We start from the raw sequence: 14844 nt of genomic DNA, 5'->3' as shown, positions 1-14844 counted from the left end.
TGTCTTAGTCTTCGTTTATGCACTTTCTCTCCTTTTGCCGTACCTATATAGAACAAAGCGCAAAATTGACGAAGAGACGGATAGGAAAAATGCTTTCAGAGTTGTTCATTGTAGGTTTCCTTTTGATATACTGATGGTTTAAGTATGAAATTAGTTTTCTCAATACTTAATCGAATTCAACTGATGCCAGAATAAATTCTTGCTTTAATCTGTACTTCTGCTAACATATTATATAATCATATTACACCTTGGAAAATCAAAATATTTCGGATCAGGTTCAATAAGAGGACTTCGTTTTTTTTTTCGCCATGACGCAAGGTGATTAATCTATTGCACATAATCAACATAATGAATATACACGTTACTTTTTTTTAAATATAGATGATATGATCTTTGAGAAAAATTATCAAAAAGGAGTTGAAAGTAACAAAAAGTACCGTGACAAACTGTAAAACGTTTTTAACTATCTCCCAGCATTGTACAACCGAAAAGCCCTCCACAAAATTTAAATGACAAGGTGATCGCTGTTTGCATACATCGCGAAGACTTGAATATTATTATCTAACAGAGTCGAATGCATATTGATTCGTGAAGGACCCCTTACTCATGACGCACCATAGGCCCACAACATAATGTTGGAAAAATATCGCATTTATAGAACAGCATAAACGACACAATCCAATTAATTTTTCTATAAAGTACTGCATATTTCTCTTTCAGAATGCCACATACAATTTTACCGAAAAGGTGAAGTTCATTTACACAGTTAAGCTACAAATCAAAAAAGAAACCCTACCTTCTGGTGTATCGCTGAATATAAAATATTTGAGGAGGCTGTCCCCTTTGCTACTGGACTCTTTGATACACGTACTGCAAACCTGAAATTTGGTGACACTCTTATAACACCAATCTATTAACTATCCAACGGCCAGATCCGTCAACTTTACTTGGACATTGTGTACTATCACACTGACATTAGCAACGCACTAGAGTGAAGCATAGCGGCAAATGGGCTCATTTGGGATACAGGACGTCACTTTCGTTTCCTCATTGGCACTCTCAAGGAGGGTTGTATCGAGAGCAAAAACTGAAATCAATTTGAATGGCTTTATCGTCACAAAAAACAACAGAATATACACTGAGATATAACCTCGTAAATTTCTATGTGCACAATACTGTTCGAAATACGGTATTGATTACACGTCTAGGTATTTAATGTGTTTGTTGAGCGACGATGCATTGAATATATATATATATATATATATATATATATATATATATATATATAATATATATATATATTTGCATATGTTCTCTCTCATCATCAAACTTTACTGTATGATTTATTTCTTTGAATTGCACACGCACACACATATTGCATACATACATTTACATAATGATAAATTTAAAATTCATTTTATTCATATGATGCTTTCAGTGAAGTCTAAATGTTTACTGATTTATTAATGTGCAGTCCATGTAAGAACATTTCAAAACTTGTCTGGAAACGGCTTAATAAATGTGAAATGAACATCGTTGTAATGTCTGTGTAATCTTCAAAGCATGCAATTAAAAAGTGTGCCTTTATAACAATACTACTCATGGAATCACCGAACAATCTCACCACGCAGCACCACGTCGTATCTGTTAACTTGACACTCTGCCCGAAACCTGTAAGAATTGCGAAAAAAATATATTTCCAAACCATTTGAATTATTCTAATATTCTAACCATGTCAGAGTAAAACATTGAAAGTACATGTAGTAAGACAGTGTGTCGGTTTCTTTTTCCTTTTTTTTTTTTTTTTTTACAGGAGCGATTACATTAGCACCAACCAGAGGTACAAATTAGAAGAGGGGATGATTTCAAACTATTGAAGTTTCTTTGGAAACTTTCATGGCGATGACATCTTCGACTTTGACCTCAAATTTGTCATTCTTGGATGCCTATATTCTACACCAGTGCTGTATATATACGGAACTGGTCTACAGTGTGCAAACACCCTATCGTAACTATTAATTCTATTTACAAAACTAATGTAATAAGGAATATGATTCAAATAGATATTGACAGCTCTTTATTACTCCTTGTCAACTGTGTGCCCTTATCCAACCTATTTTTGCCAACGCTGTATCTTACTCATCAGCAGGTAGAAAAAGTCATATTGATTATAGTCCCTCTTTTATACCGAGTATGCCAATATACATACATGATAATTATATACATCGAAATATAGATAGGGTCCCCAGGAAGAACAGTACCTGGCTACCCCGTTGAAATAGCACTGATTGAATAATGGAAATAAAAATACATACACACATATACATACATACATACATACATACATAATGTGTACATAATAACTGTCTCAAAACTGTATCCACGAGTTTGCATAAATCACTTGTTTCCTTTTTAATTGAAAGTCAATTATTGAAAATTGGATTTACTTGTTTTGCAACTGAGTTGTCATGCATTATTCATCACCTGTTTCAAACCTGCACTTGTAAAGATAGTGTCAATTGTCCAAAAATGGGTAACTAAATAGGTAACTGAATAGGTAATTACATAAGTCAATGCATTAAGGTGGCTAGGGTTAGGGTTAGGGTTAGGGTTAGGGTTAGGGTTAGGGTTAGGGTTAGGGTTAGGGTTAGGGTTAGGGTTAACTGTTATCAAAATAAACGAAGGTATCCAACATTTCGTTGGCGTCAAACTAGGAAATTCTCGGTCATCTGCCGTAAGAAAATAATAATCATGGTAATGCTGAAAATAGTTCTGAAAGTATAAATCATGTCTACACTGATCACAACAGTATACTAATGATACAATGTTGATAAACTAATATTATCACTCTACATATGGATCGCAATATCACGTATTTACAAAGCGGCTTAACGACAATTAAATGACTCTCGTGTGTCTAGTGTCGAATGGTATTCAATTTATTTTCTAAATAGTGACAAAGAAAAAAGTAATAAACTTTGAATTTTCTTTGAGTTTATAAAAGTCCATGAATCTCAACACAACCACTACGAGTTTGTTGATCAAATCTTGGTGGATAACCATAACTCCCCTACAGGTTTGAATGATCTCCTGTTCCCATCATGTTGTGTTCGATATAGGTTGACACAGTGCAACTCTTTAAAGTTATGAATTAGTTAAGTTTAGATTGTAAGTGCATTTTTAAACATTTACAGATCTTGAGTTGAGAACCAGAAGACTGTCCTCGCGTTCTGAGATTTTGGGGTATTAAAATAAAACAAACTATCAATTTTCATGAAATAAAAAGTTTGTTTAATCAAAGTGGGTAAATTTATAAACATTGTTCCAAATATAGTGTAAAATAGCGCCCTTGTGGTTTTAATTTTTCACATTTTACTGAAAGTGAAAATGATTTAAGATTTACAACATAATCTACAGGAGATTGAGTTTTCTGATTCTCAACCGACCATAGGTTTTAGAAGTTATTCAGTGTTGCGATGTGGTCTTTAACACTCTGCTAGAACAAATGGGTCAAGTTTTACACCCATCTGCCCGTGGTTCCGTGAAAGGCTCTTGTTCAGCTTTAGCATGAACGGAAATGTTGAGTTTTATTCAGGCACATTTAATTAGTATTCAACCCCGTATCACAATAATTACAGCAAGAAGTCACCATATATATATATATATATATATATATATATATATATATATCGATTTTCAGTTAAGGGCAGATTTAAAAGACTAAACCCTAAGTTTAGAGCAAAATATAACTCAATATAAATTGCCTTTTCTAGCCATCTGAAAATTGAAATAAAAGTACACCCTCTGGAAAAAAAATTGACTGGCAAAAATATTAGTACTCTGTGTCCCAGTAACATCAAACGCAAGTCTCCAAGCTCTCGAAGCTAAAAGAACTTGACTTCGCACCCAAATATCAAACTCAACTCAATCAAACGGGAAGTAGCGTTTGGCCCGTAATTGTGAAAAAAAATACTGTCGACATTGTAGCAAAATAAAGTATAGCATATCAAGGTTTCACCATTATGCTAAGGAAGAATCTAGTGCATATGGATAAGCAACCATGCAGTACGCCGACGACTTGATGATGAAAGTGCCTCAGGGCACAGCCGCTGCAGTCAGGGGAATCGAATCAGGGACCTCATGATTGATAATACCTGGTCTTATCTACTGAACCACAAGAGCTCCTCATAAACTTGTGCGATATGATAAGTTAGGTAGGATTATGAAGTGTATCAAATGCCGAGACGCAATGTGTCTTTTGATATTGTAGATACTTCTTGTATTCTCTAATTCACCACTTTTAAAGAGTTCTATTCATGGCTCTACTAAATTTCCAGACTGATGTGAGATCAGATTGTAAGATTAAGCATAGGGGAAGACGGGGTAAGTTTAGAATAGGAATATTCTATAGTTGAGCCACCGCCCCTAGGCCAATTATAAATGAGTCAGACGTTGAACTGGTGCCATCTATTGATGGCCTCTATCATAACCCTTCACCCAGCCATTTTACTTTCTAGATTGAAACACAAGCCTGTGGGTCAGAGGGGAAAACGTGATTTTCAGCAATAAAAGTAAAAACGTGTAAACCATGTATAAAGTGCCCTCTTTTTCCTTATGCATCATAGAGATAATGTGGACATAAGAAGACAATTGGTAGTCCTTGTCCTTGTCTTTTTTCTTACCAAAGCTTTTACACAATTGATATAAATGATTTGTGTATTCATGCAAGATTTCTCATAAAAGTCAAACAGGGGAAAGGTCAGCCATGGCTGAATTTGCCCCATTGGGTCTGACCAAACTTGCCACATACATTATGAAGCAATTCACATGCCTTTGTGGTTAAAAGACCTATTTAAGAAAAGCAATTCTGAAATTAAGTTTAAATGAAGTTTAAGTTCCCCATAATTATGTTTGGCACACACAGCAGCTAGTAATATCAAGCTTACAAGGAGATATGCCTTTTCGTTTTCATTTTAATCCTGATGAAAAGCTTTGATATTTCAAGTTAAACCAAAGGGCCCCAATGCACTGGCATTCCCACCTTTTGATACTTTTCCCCCTTTTACCCTTCATTTTTTTTTACTTCTCGTGGATTCATTTCATCGAAGTTTTAATATTTCATAATTGATTTTTGTCTTTCAGAAGCACATGAAAAATGCGTAACTACAAGCAAAAGACAAAGCGAGGACATATTCCTCGTGATGTAATGGAGAGAGCAGCAAATGCTTTTGCTTGCGGACAGAGTGTGCGGAGTGCTGCCAATGAATTTGGTGTCAGTGATATCAGTAACTCTATTTGAAAAGAAATATATTGTGGCTTGAAAAGAAAGAAAGTTGAATTGAGGGGACTATGCTGCCTATACTATAGAGTTTAAGATCTCAGTGACCTGTAGGGTACTTAGTATAACTAAAACAGATTACTGTCGTTATAATAAACAAATCTCTCTCGTTTTGAAAAACATTGCGTAACAAAATCTGATATAACAAAATAATTTTCTTGGTCCAAACACTCATTCTTTTTGGGATTTTTCTGTCTTTTCTGCTTTTTTTCTGGATTATCAATTTGATACAACGAATGTAACTTTGTCATGCCTGAGGAGTTTTTCACAACAAGAGTCCATTGTATAACCGTTGTATAACAATATGAATATCAATCTGAATTTGTTCAGATATCATTCTTTTATGGTTACACACAATGATTATTTTGTCAAATTCATAGTTAAATGTTTTGCTTCAAACAAGACAATGGCTTGTAATAGGGCAATATGTCGAAATAATTTCTGGTATATTTTTTGCTTTACTGTTACCTAAAACCTTGCCAGCTTTATTGATAACCATGAACACATATTCCACAAGGATCTTATCTTTCATACGGCTGTAGCTGGAAAAGGACACAGGTTTTGCTGAGGTTTTTGATACCCCGGTTATTAAAGTGGCCCACAATTTGTTTAATAGGACCTGAAACTCTTACAAGTACGTGGATTTGATGACTTTTCTTCTATTTTACAAAGTTTATATATATATATATATATATATATATAGTGATGATGCTGATATTCCTACCGTACGCCTCTGTCATCTTAAATGAAATTATAGTTGAGACAATGTAGATAACAGAAGATGTCGCATGAAACCGGCAGAGTTGTGAAGCTTTCGACCGTGGTCTTCCTCAGCTTTAATATCTGTTTGTGAAACAAATTATATGTTTTTGAATATAACAAATCTGGAGTCATAAACACAATATATCAAATATAAATTGAGCATGAGTTAATAGTTACATGGCATACTTTGTGTGCGGTGGTGCATGTCAGGCAGGAGTGGGGTAGTATAAAGAATTAGGTTCAGTGTTACAAGTGTGTCAGTCGTGTCAGTGCAGATAAAGGATTGTTAACAATTAATTTCCCCCAACATCACATGATCACTCACATCCCGCCACAAGACAGCCGCAAGACATCCAGGCAACTCAAACGTCTGCTTAGCAGGTAATTATTTTATTTAGTTTATCTACGATATATGTTTGATAATTTTTATTGTATGATATGTTTGTATGCTACATATACTCACTATATACTCATTTACAGTTATACATTGTTGAATGTGTTGCAAAGTGCCAAAAAATATTGCCAAGTATGCCATGTAACTATTAACTCATGCTCAATTTATATTTGATATATTGTGTTTATGACTCCAGATTTGTTATACTCAAAAACATATAATTCGTTTCACAAACAGATATTAAAGCTGAGGAAGACCACGGTCGAAAGCTTCACAACTCTGCCGGTTTCATGCGACATCTTCTGTTATCAACATTGTCTCAACTATATATATATATATATATATATATATATATATATATATATATATATATAAAATATATATATATATATATATATATATATATATATATATATATATTGCTTTGAGAGGATGGCCGCAGTGACTTTGTTGTGCTCATAACTGACAATAAGTACGTGTATTAGCCTACTTACATGTAAAAATGTTTTGTTTGGTGTTGTTAAACTTTAAAACATTAAAAACTTGGAAGTAAAATAACGGGTTTGTACTTGAGTGATCTTTACCTGGGTCAGTGATCAACTTACCCCGTGTGACACAACTTACCCCAGAGGGTGGATCAACTTCCCCCTTAAATGGGGCAAGTTGAGGCATTTGACCTCTATTTTTTCAAAGGTCATACTGAATTTTTGAGTGAGAGTTAGTGAGAAATAACTATCTAAAAATGTGTACTAGTAAATAAGTAATTTAACAAGAAGCAAAATACTTTTTATTGCAAAATTATCAATACTTTCAGTCAAAACGTGCTAAAAGGAAAAAATGGCTCAACTTACCCCACATTTCCCTACTATAACATCAACAACTACTGATTCATCAGTATCGACACGTCATTTATTGATGGTTTTTTTTTTGATAACTCAGGCATTGGTACATCAGAGAGGTAAAAGGCCATTCATTTTCTTGTTTCTCGCTAATGTTTTTGCAAGTCCTTCCCAGAAGAGCATTTGCTGGTATCTTTCTTCCATCCATTGGAAGTAGGGCTTATTCTTACTAAGGAACAGTCGTACCAGATAGGGAAGCTGGTTGTCCGGAATGTCCTCGCGAAAGACCATGACGACGTTTTCTAGTTGGACGTCGTTCATGTGCGCCACGGCCATTTGGAGCGTCATTAGGTAGTTGGCATCGTTGACAGATGCATTGCTAACGATTACAAGGTTCTTGAAGCTATTCTCAATAACACTATTGATGGCGTCATAGCGCGTACCCCCCAGGGGCAAATCGTCGTCGCCGCACATGATCCTGTCGCGAAGGAAGTCTGGAAGATGCTCCTGGACAGCATCCAGAAACTCCTCAAGTACCCAGTCGTCATCTTCATCCGGGTAGATAATATTGAGGTCGTAACGGTAATCCTGGTGCTCGCGTGCGTCCTCCAACTCGTAGTATCCAATGATAAGAAGCCTCAAATGAAAACACTTGTAGTTCAGCCACCATCGGTTTCTCCAAGCCAAAACTGAGCCAGTAATGAAAAATATGATCAGCACACTTGCAGAAATGTAAACGGTCAGGTTTGGTCCACAGACGTCGTCAGGGTAAAATTCTAAAACTGATTTTCCCACAAATTTTGAGATAGACTGAGCTGAGCAAACAGTGGTCCGGGGATTTTCCAATGTCAGACTACCTTGACTAAGGAAACCTCTAAACCAAGCGAGGTTGCAAGTGCACGAAAGTTGATTCTGAGATATGTCAAAATATTTCATCGGAAGGAAGGTGTCATCTTCTACGCCATTGAAAGCGTTTTGATATAAAGAGACCATGAACAATTTCTCATTTTGCCTGAAGAGGTCCTTTGGAAGGATTCCACTGAGTTTATTTGTACTCAAATGCAAGAAACGCAGAGATTTTAAATACCGGAAGTGATCAAAAGTAACAGAAACGATATTGTTCTTATCAAGATATAACTTTTCTAGAGATGACAAATTGGCGAACAATTGCGTGGGAAGGCTTGTAATTCCACATTTTGTAAGATGTAGTTGCCTCAAACGGAAGAGACCGTCGAATGTATTTGGAAACAGAGTGCCGAGCGGGTTTCTTTTTAAGAAAAGTATCTCAAGGTAAGATAGTGAAGCCAGTACTGGACCAGTATTTATAACCAGTTTGTCTCGGGTCATGGCAGCAGAGCTCAAATCGAGTTTGCGAAGTGAGTTCAGTCCGTCAAATGATGTGCTTCCTATTGCAAAGTTGTTATAGGATAAATCAAGGAATGACAACCGTTGAAGATATTTGAAGGGGACTGCTAATTGTTCTAGGAGTCCTAGACTTCTTAGATATAAGCTTTCTAAATTTTCCAAGCCGGTGAAACCGCTATACAACATTGTGCGAATAGGATTTGACCTTAGGATGAGACATTTCAAGTTGGACAGAAATGAAAATTCACCGGAATTCAAAGAAAATATACGATTTTTGGATAGGTCTAATTTTGTCAGAGATGCAACTCGAAAGAAACTTTTAGGAATCTCCTCAATTCTATTCGCTGATAAATTCAACAAAGTCAGAACTTGGAGTTTCGCAGAAAGCTGAAAATCCAAGTACATGAAGTTATTTTCGGACAATACCAGGTTATGTAGATTTGGAACATGTTGCAGCACTGGTTCTGCGATAGTTGTCAAGAAATTCTGGCTTAGGTCCAGTGTTTGCAGCGATCCAAGGCCCTCAAATGAACGATTTTGTAAACTTCTTATCCTACATGATCTAAGGCTTAATGACAGTAATCCATTCAATCCATTAAACAATCCTTGTGAAAGAAACGATACTCTGTTCCCAGAGATAGATAGGTTTAAGAGAGGAGGAATTTGGAGAGTGCTGTTGATTTGGAAGCCGCGGATGCGGACAATCGTGCCGCAAAGTACATGCAGATATTCCAGTGAATCCATCCCAAGAAATGAATTGAACGTGAGATTTTTTATATTATTACTGTCAAGTTCCAGCCCCCTTACATTCTTCAAACGCCGAAATGCGCCGTACGGAACATGAGTGATGTTGTTTTTAGACATTTTAAGTAGGGAAATATTTGCCTTTGTAAGCGGCGTAAAGTCATTGACATTAATTCTTGTGATGTTATTCCTCGTTAGGTAAAATTTGTTGATCGTTGTAAGAAGACGTCCCGTGAAGCGAAATTGATTCCTGCAATTTGCATTAAAGCTCAAGTTTGGCTTAGAGCGGAGCTGGTTTAGTGCGCTGAGGGGAATTGTAGAGAAATTGTTATGGGAAAAATCAATAAAATGAATATTCGGATTCATCGAAAATATGTATGCATCCATGTGGATGAGATGATTGTAACCTAGGATTAGTTCTTCTAGGCGCCGAAGGGGATAAAAAGCTTCCTTCGCGATATGTTTTAGCTCGTTTCTTAAGAGTTTCAATGTTGTTACTGCAGTCACATCAACGAATGACTTATTGGAGAGGATTTCAAATTTGTTTAGAGTCAGATCAAGAATTGTTATGTCCGGCGGTAGATAAGATGGAACTTCCCGAAGGCCGCGATTACCGCACCTTGCCACTAACTTCTGGCCTTCGGACCGAACCGTGCAGGGATGCCTGGATGAATGCAAGGGATCCCTGACTCGCCGGGTTACAGAGGCAGGGGAGAAGAATTGCGATGAATCCCGCAAGAAATATGAAAACCATGACGACGACTTGTTGACCGAGGCCTGTGGCGTGTCGTTATGTTGTTGCGGATCGTGTAATACGAGACAACGAATCGTTGACGCCTTTTTTTTCGTAACGTTATTTTCGCTACTCCGCCTGAAACAACGCAATAAAGAATAAAAGATGACATTGGAAAGAAGAGAAAACAACATCTTTTCCGCAAACTTTAACCCTCCAGAATCATGATAGATTAAGGTACATTAGTGCACAGAAAAATGTTACTACTAGAATAACAAGATGGTTGTATGTCATACTGAATTCAAAATATTTCGGTACAAAAACATGGAAAATGTAAATGCTTTGCTCATATTATGTGGTATTCATTATGCGCATATTTAGTGATTATGTTGGAACGGTGAAAAATAAGCTTGAACTTGCAGTTGAACTTTGACTCTCTCCAAAAAGCGTGGAAAAACATGGAATTTATAATTACAAAAACTTCTTCTCAGTTTTTCGATCATGATGAAATTTCGGTAATTTTTCAACTTTATATTAACCTTAGTGATCACAGAAAAAACTTAAAGCGAGGTGGAATCGATTGCTTCGTACAGCTGATTTCTATGTTGACAGGCACTTTCAATGAACATGTGGTTGAAAAAAAAGAGGATGTATTATTCAGTATCTATGAAACTAAGATGACGGAATAAATGTCCTATTTTGATAAAGAACATTGTCTTGAATGTGTATCTGTCACACTATTTTTTACCTATGATTTTAGAATGTAAATTCTATAGTATACAATGTTGAGGTTGGCTTGAAATATGAGAAAAATTTACAAAGCAATTTGACACAAGTTGCACAGGAAATAAGTTCTGTCAATCATGACACTACAGTACGGAATATTTAGATACTTGTATTATGCGTGGCTGTATTTTTATTCCTTTTTTACGTGAAATCCTGACAGCAGAGTGACCTAGTAAAAATTGTTAGAAACACACACACACACACACACACACACACACACACACACACACACTAATGTATAAAAATTGACATTCAAAAAGATCGACAAATGGACCCCTATATTCATCATATGAATATACTTGTTTGGAACAAATTTAGCGGGCCGGGGGAGGGGGGATCCTCACAACCAGACTGGTAAAATGCCAATTCGTCTTGTGTAGAACAAATATTTGCTTTTCCAAATTCAACAAATTCTTCCGTTGAGATGTTTTCATTGCAACTGATTGACAAATTGCCCTACATCGACGTAAATAAGCACTGACTTGATCAGTGTTTTAGTAGTAGCCATGATAAAATATCATGGGCGTACATACTCAAGCAGGATTCGAACCTACGACCTCCTGATCACCGGACAGGCGTCATCTCCACTAGACCACCGAGCTCTCGCTCGACGGAAGAATTTGTTGACTTTGAATAACAAAGCAGTACCCGCTGCATGCTATAAGGATTAGAACCAACACTTGCTGTCGGGCGAAAGCTCGGTGGTCTAGTGGAGATGACGCCTGTCCGGTGATCAGGAGGTCGTAGGTTCGAATCCTGCTCGAGTATGTACGCCCATGATATTTTATCATGGCTACTACTAAAACACTGATCAAGTCAGTGCTTATTTACGTCGATGTAGGGCAATTTGTCAATCAGTTGCAATGAAAACATCTCGACGGAAGAATTTGTTGAATTTGAATAACAAAGCAGTACCCGCTGCATGCTATAAGGATTAGAACCAACACTTGCTGTCGGGCGAAAGCTCGGTGGTCTAGTGGAGATGACGCCTGTCCGGTGATCAGGAGGTCGTAGGTTCGAATCCTGCTCGAGTATGTACGCCCATGATATTTTATCATGGCTACTACTAAAACACTGATCAAGTCAGTGCTTATTTACGTCGATGTAGCAAATAGTTGCAAATATTTGCTTTGCTTCCATATCATAGTTGAAGCACATGCTTGCATCTTCAAACACTTCTAACAAAACTGTTCTTCATTGACAAGCTATCAAGTTGAACTCTTGTAATAAATTAAATGGTTGACTTCAGATACAGTCACATAACCCATCAGTTCAAGCGAGTGGGTATACAGCTCGTATGCTTTCTCTATTAGAATCACTGAAAATGATCATAGAGCAATTCCGCGTCATGTTAAAAGTTTTTTTTTTTCAATTTTTGGTGTCGGAACCGCTGGATGAGGAGACTTCTAGAGGTTATGACGGATGAGTGGACAACAATATGAAGAAAATACATAGTATGAAGAGAATTCCACAAAAATTAATTTTTCATGAAAATTACACATTCCGTCAACTTGATACTGACATACGTTAAGTGTAGCAATAATCTCCCTGCTCTCTGAAAGCGATTAGTCAAGTGCTCTTTCATTATGCTAGAAAAGTGATTTTAGTGGAATTTTCTTTATTATTTTCTTTATATTGTTGTCCACTCATACGTTTTATGTAAAAACCTCTAGTAGTCTCCTCATCCAGCGGTTCCAACACCAAGCTTTAAGAATTCATAACTTTTGCATCGATAATGTCCGATTTTCCTCAAACTTTAACTGATGCTGTTCTTTTAATGTTGCCACTTTCACTCTATCCACATTGCTCTTTCGGGTTTGTGTTCCCTTTAAGGTTGTGTAACAAATAGACAAATGTCAAATCAAGAAACAGGTAATGGCCAAAGCATATCCACAGTTAATGAATTGTAACTTTACACATGTTTCAAAGAAACTCTTTTCATCTATATCATCCATGTACTGGAATTAGGTGTCATGACCTTGACAGCTCCCATTTGCCCAATCACGAATCTTAAGTCTTCAATCTTCACGAAACATTCGGCCAATAACGACGTTTAGTGTTGAAAGCATTTCAGTTTAAATAAAGTAAATGTATCATAAAAAGGATCACAAAGGATTTTTCAAATGCCGAAAATGTTACAACTGTGGACAAAAAATTAAAATCTTTTTTTCAAGAGTTTTATGATGGAGTACACATATATTCACATGGTAAGCAATAAGGAAATAATTAATCTAAAATATTGTATATAAGGTGGAAAAATATTTTTCTGGGGTGTATGTAGATTAAGTACTGTAGATTATGTAGATTTTTTGAAAATCTAGTTCTAAAGATTTATGAAATTTATGAATATGCAGGCATTATGTACGTAAATCTTACGTACACACACACACACACACGCACATGAAATAAAAAAAATAACATCAATTGAGCTGATACATTCCTGATACAAAGGCCACCTGAAGCAATAATCATACCCCAAACATGGAAAAAAGTGTTTAAATTATACCATGAGAAAAGTGCAATCTAGGTAATAACTTGGGTATTTCTATACTGTGTCTCTATAGGAAATCTACCCACAAATATTTATTTCCCATCATGATACTATGCCAAAACTGTTTTTTTTTTCTCCGAGAGACGTACATCCTGTCTTAAATTTATCAAATGGGGAGGACGACTTAACATTTACTACATTTTTGACAAGTCTCAAAGGGCAATTACCTTCTGGTTTCACGCTGAGTATTGAAGCTTTGAAGAGGTTGTTCCCATGATACCGGATTCCAAGATATAGGAGCTGATTTCAGTGAAATATGATATTCCTTTCACTTTTATCATACACCTCTGTAAACCTGGCTCGATGAAGCATGGTCAGCTATAACGCTAGTCTCTTCATAGCTCCCCAATGATCAGTTCTTTCGACATGCCGTTAATATTATGTCCCATCGCACCGACGATACGGTATGGTAATGTTAGAGTGAGCAAGGAGCATATAATCAACTCCTTTGTTGTACTGGACGTCAATTTCCTCTAGATGCTGTTGAAATTCATTATTTTTCACAACCAGGGCCGGAGCACATCGAAAGCGATAGCACAAATAATTTTCAATTGATGCAATGTCATAAAGACGATGGTGTGGACATTTAGAAAACAACTCACGAGTATCATATGCAGAATAATGTTTGAAATGCTATATCAACAACATACCCGTATGCACATTATGTCCGTTGTGTATCGGAAAGATGTGATTATGGGTTGAATCAGTTTAGTTGCAATTACATGTACTTCCCTTTCGTCTTTACACTGTACTTCATGTATATATATATATATATATATATATATATATATATATATATACAGCTTGTCCTACTCACCATATCGTTTGTGAATTTGAAGAGTTTATGAAATCATTTCCTTTAATTTCTATGCAAGCACATTACGAAACTTGTTATGAAAATACGGTCATGTTCACAGAGTAGTCGAAGAAAAACAGTGAAATGTATGTTATTGTAAACATTTGTGTAAACTTCAAAGCACGGATCAACTTTTGCATTCACACACACACACGCACACACACACACACACACACAAATCTGATGTCAACACTGAACAGTATACCAACACAACGTCACATCTGTCAATCTACCACTTTACTAGCCAATTATCATCACTGGAAAACAATGAACATTACAGCCCTTTTGCAATTACTTAAAACTCTCAAGTTTGTTTGTTTGCTTGTTTTATTTCCGTCATGAACATACATACAGATATAAAAGACAACATAAGGTACAAGGAAAATGATACATCATGCATAAAATGAAACATACATACAGGTATAGCAAATGAATAGTGTGACACATCATCGATATACAAAAAGAATAGAATGTAG

The 14844-nt window shown here is 36.2% G+C and overlaps 1 protein-coding gene across 1 annotated transcript; it reads right to left on the bottom strand.

Annotated features, from left to right (window-relative positions):
• Window positions 1-7444: 7444 nt before the first annotated feature.
• On the bottom strand, window positions 7445-10196 carry LOC139738543 (toll-like receptor 13). The gene is made up of 2 exons (XM_071649165.1): window positions 10094-10196; window positions 7445-8022 (listed from the first exon to the last, which is right to left on the bottom strand). Exons 1-2 carry the CDS (start codon window positions 10194-10196, stop codon window positions 7445-7447), a joined length of 681 nt encoding a protein of 226 aa, XP_071505266.1.
• Window positions 10197-14844: the final 4648 nt, after the last annotated feature.

Source organism: Diadema antillarum, unplaced genomic scaffold, assembly GCF_040938485.1.
Source record: "Diadema antillarum isolate AM-2024a unplaced genomic scaffold, OU_Dant_1.0 seq00000754_RagTag, whole genome shotgun sequence".
NCBI lineage: Eukaryota > Metazoa > Echinodermata > Echinoidea > Diadematoida > Diadematidae > Diadema > Diadema antillarum.
Note: the sequence above shows the minus strand (reverse complement) of the source record. Positions and strands in the feature narration are given on the sequence as shown.

Excerpts from the sequence above, each read along its gene's own strand:
- LOC139738543 (XM_071649165.1), bottom strand. The coding sequence starts at position 10,196 with ATGGTTTTCATATTTCTTGCGGGATTCATCGCAATTCTTCTCCCCTGC. Across the intron at positions 8,023-10,093 it reads CATCCAGGCATCCCTGCACG|TTTTGGCTTGGAGAAACCGA; the intron begins GTTCGGTCCGAA and ends TTACTGGCTCAG.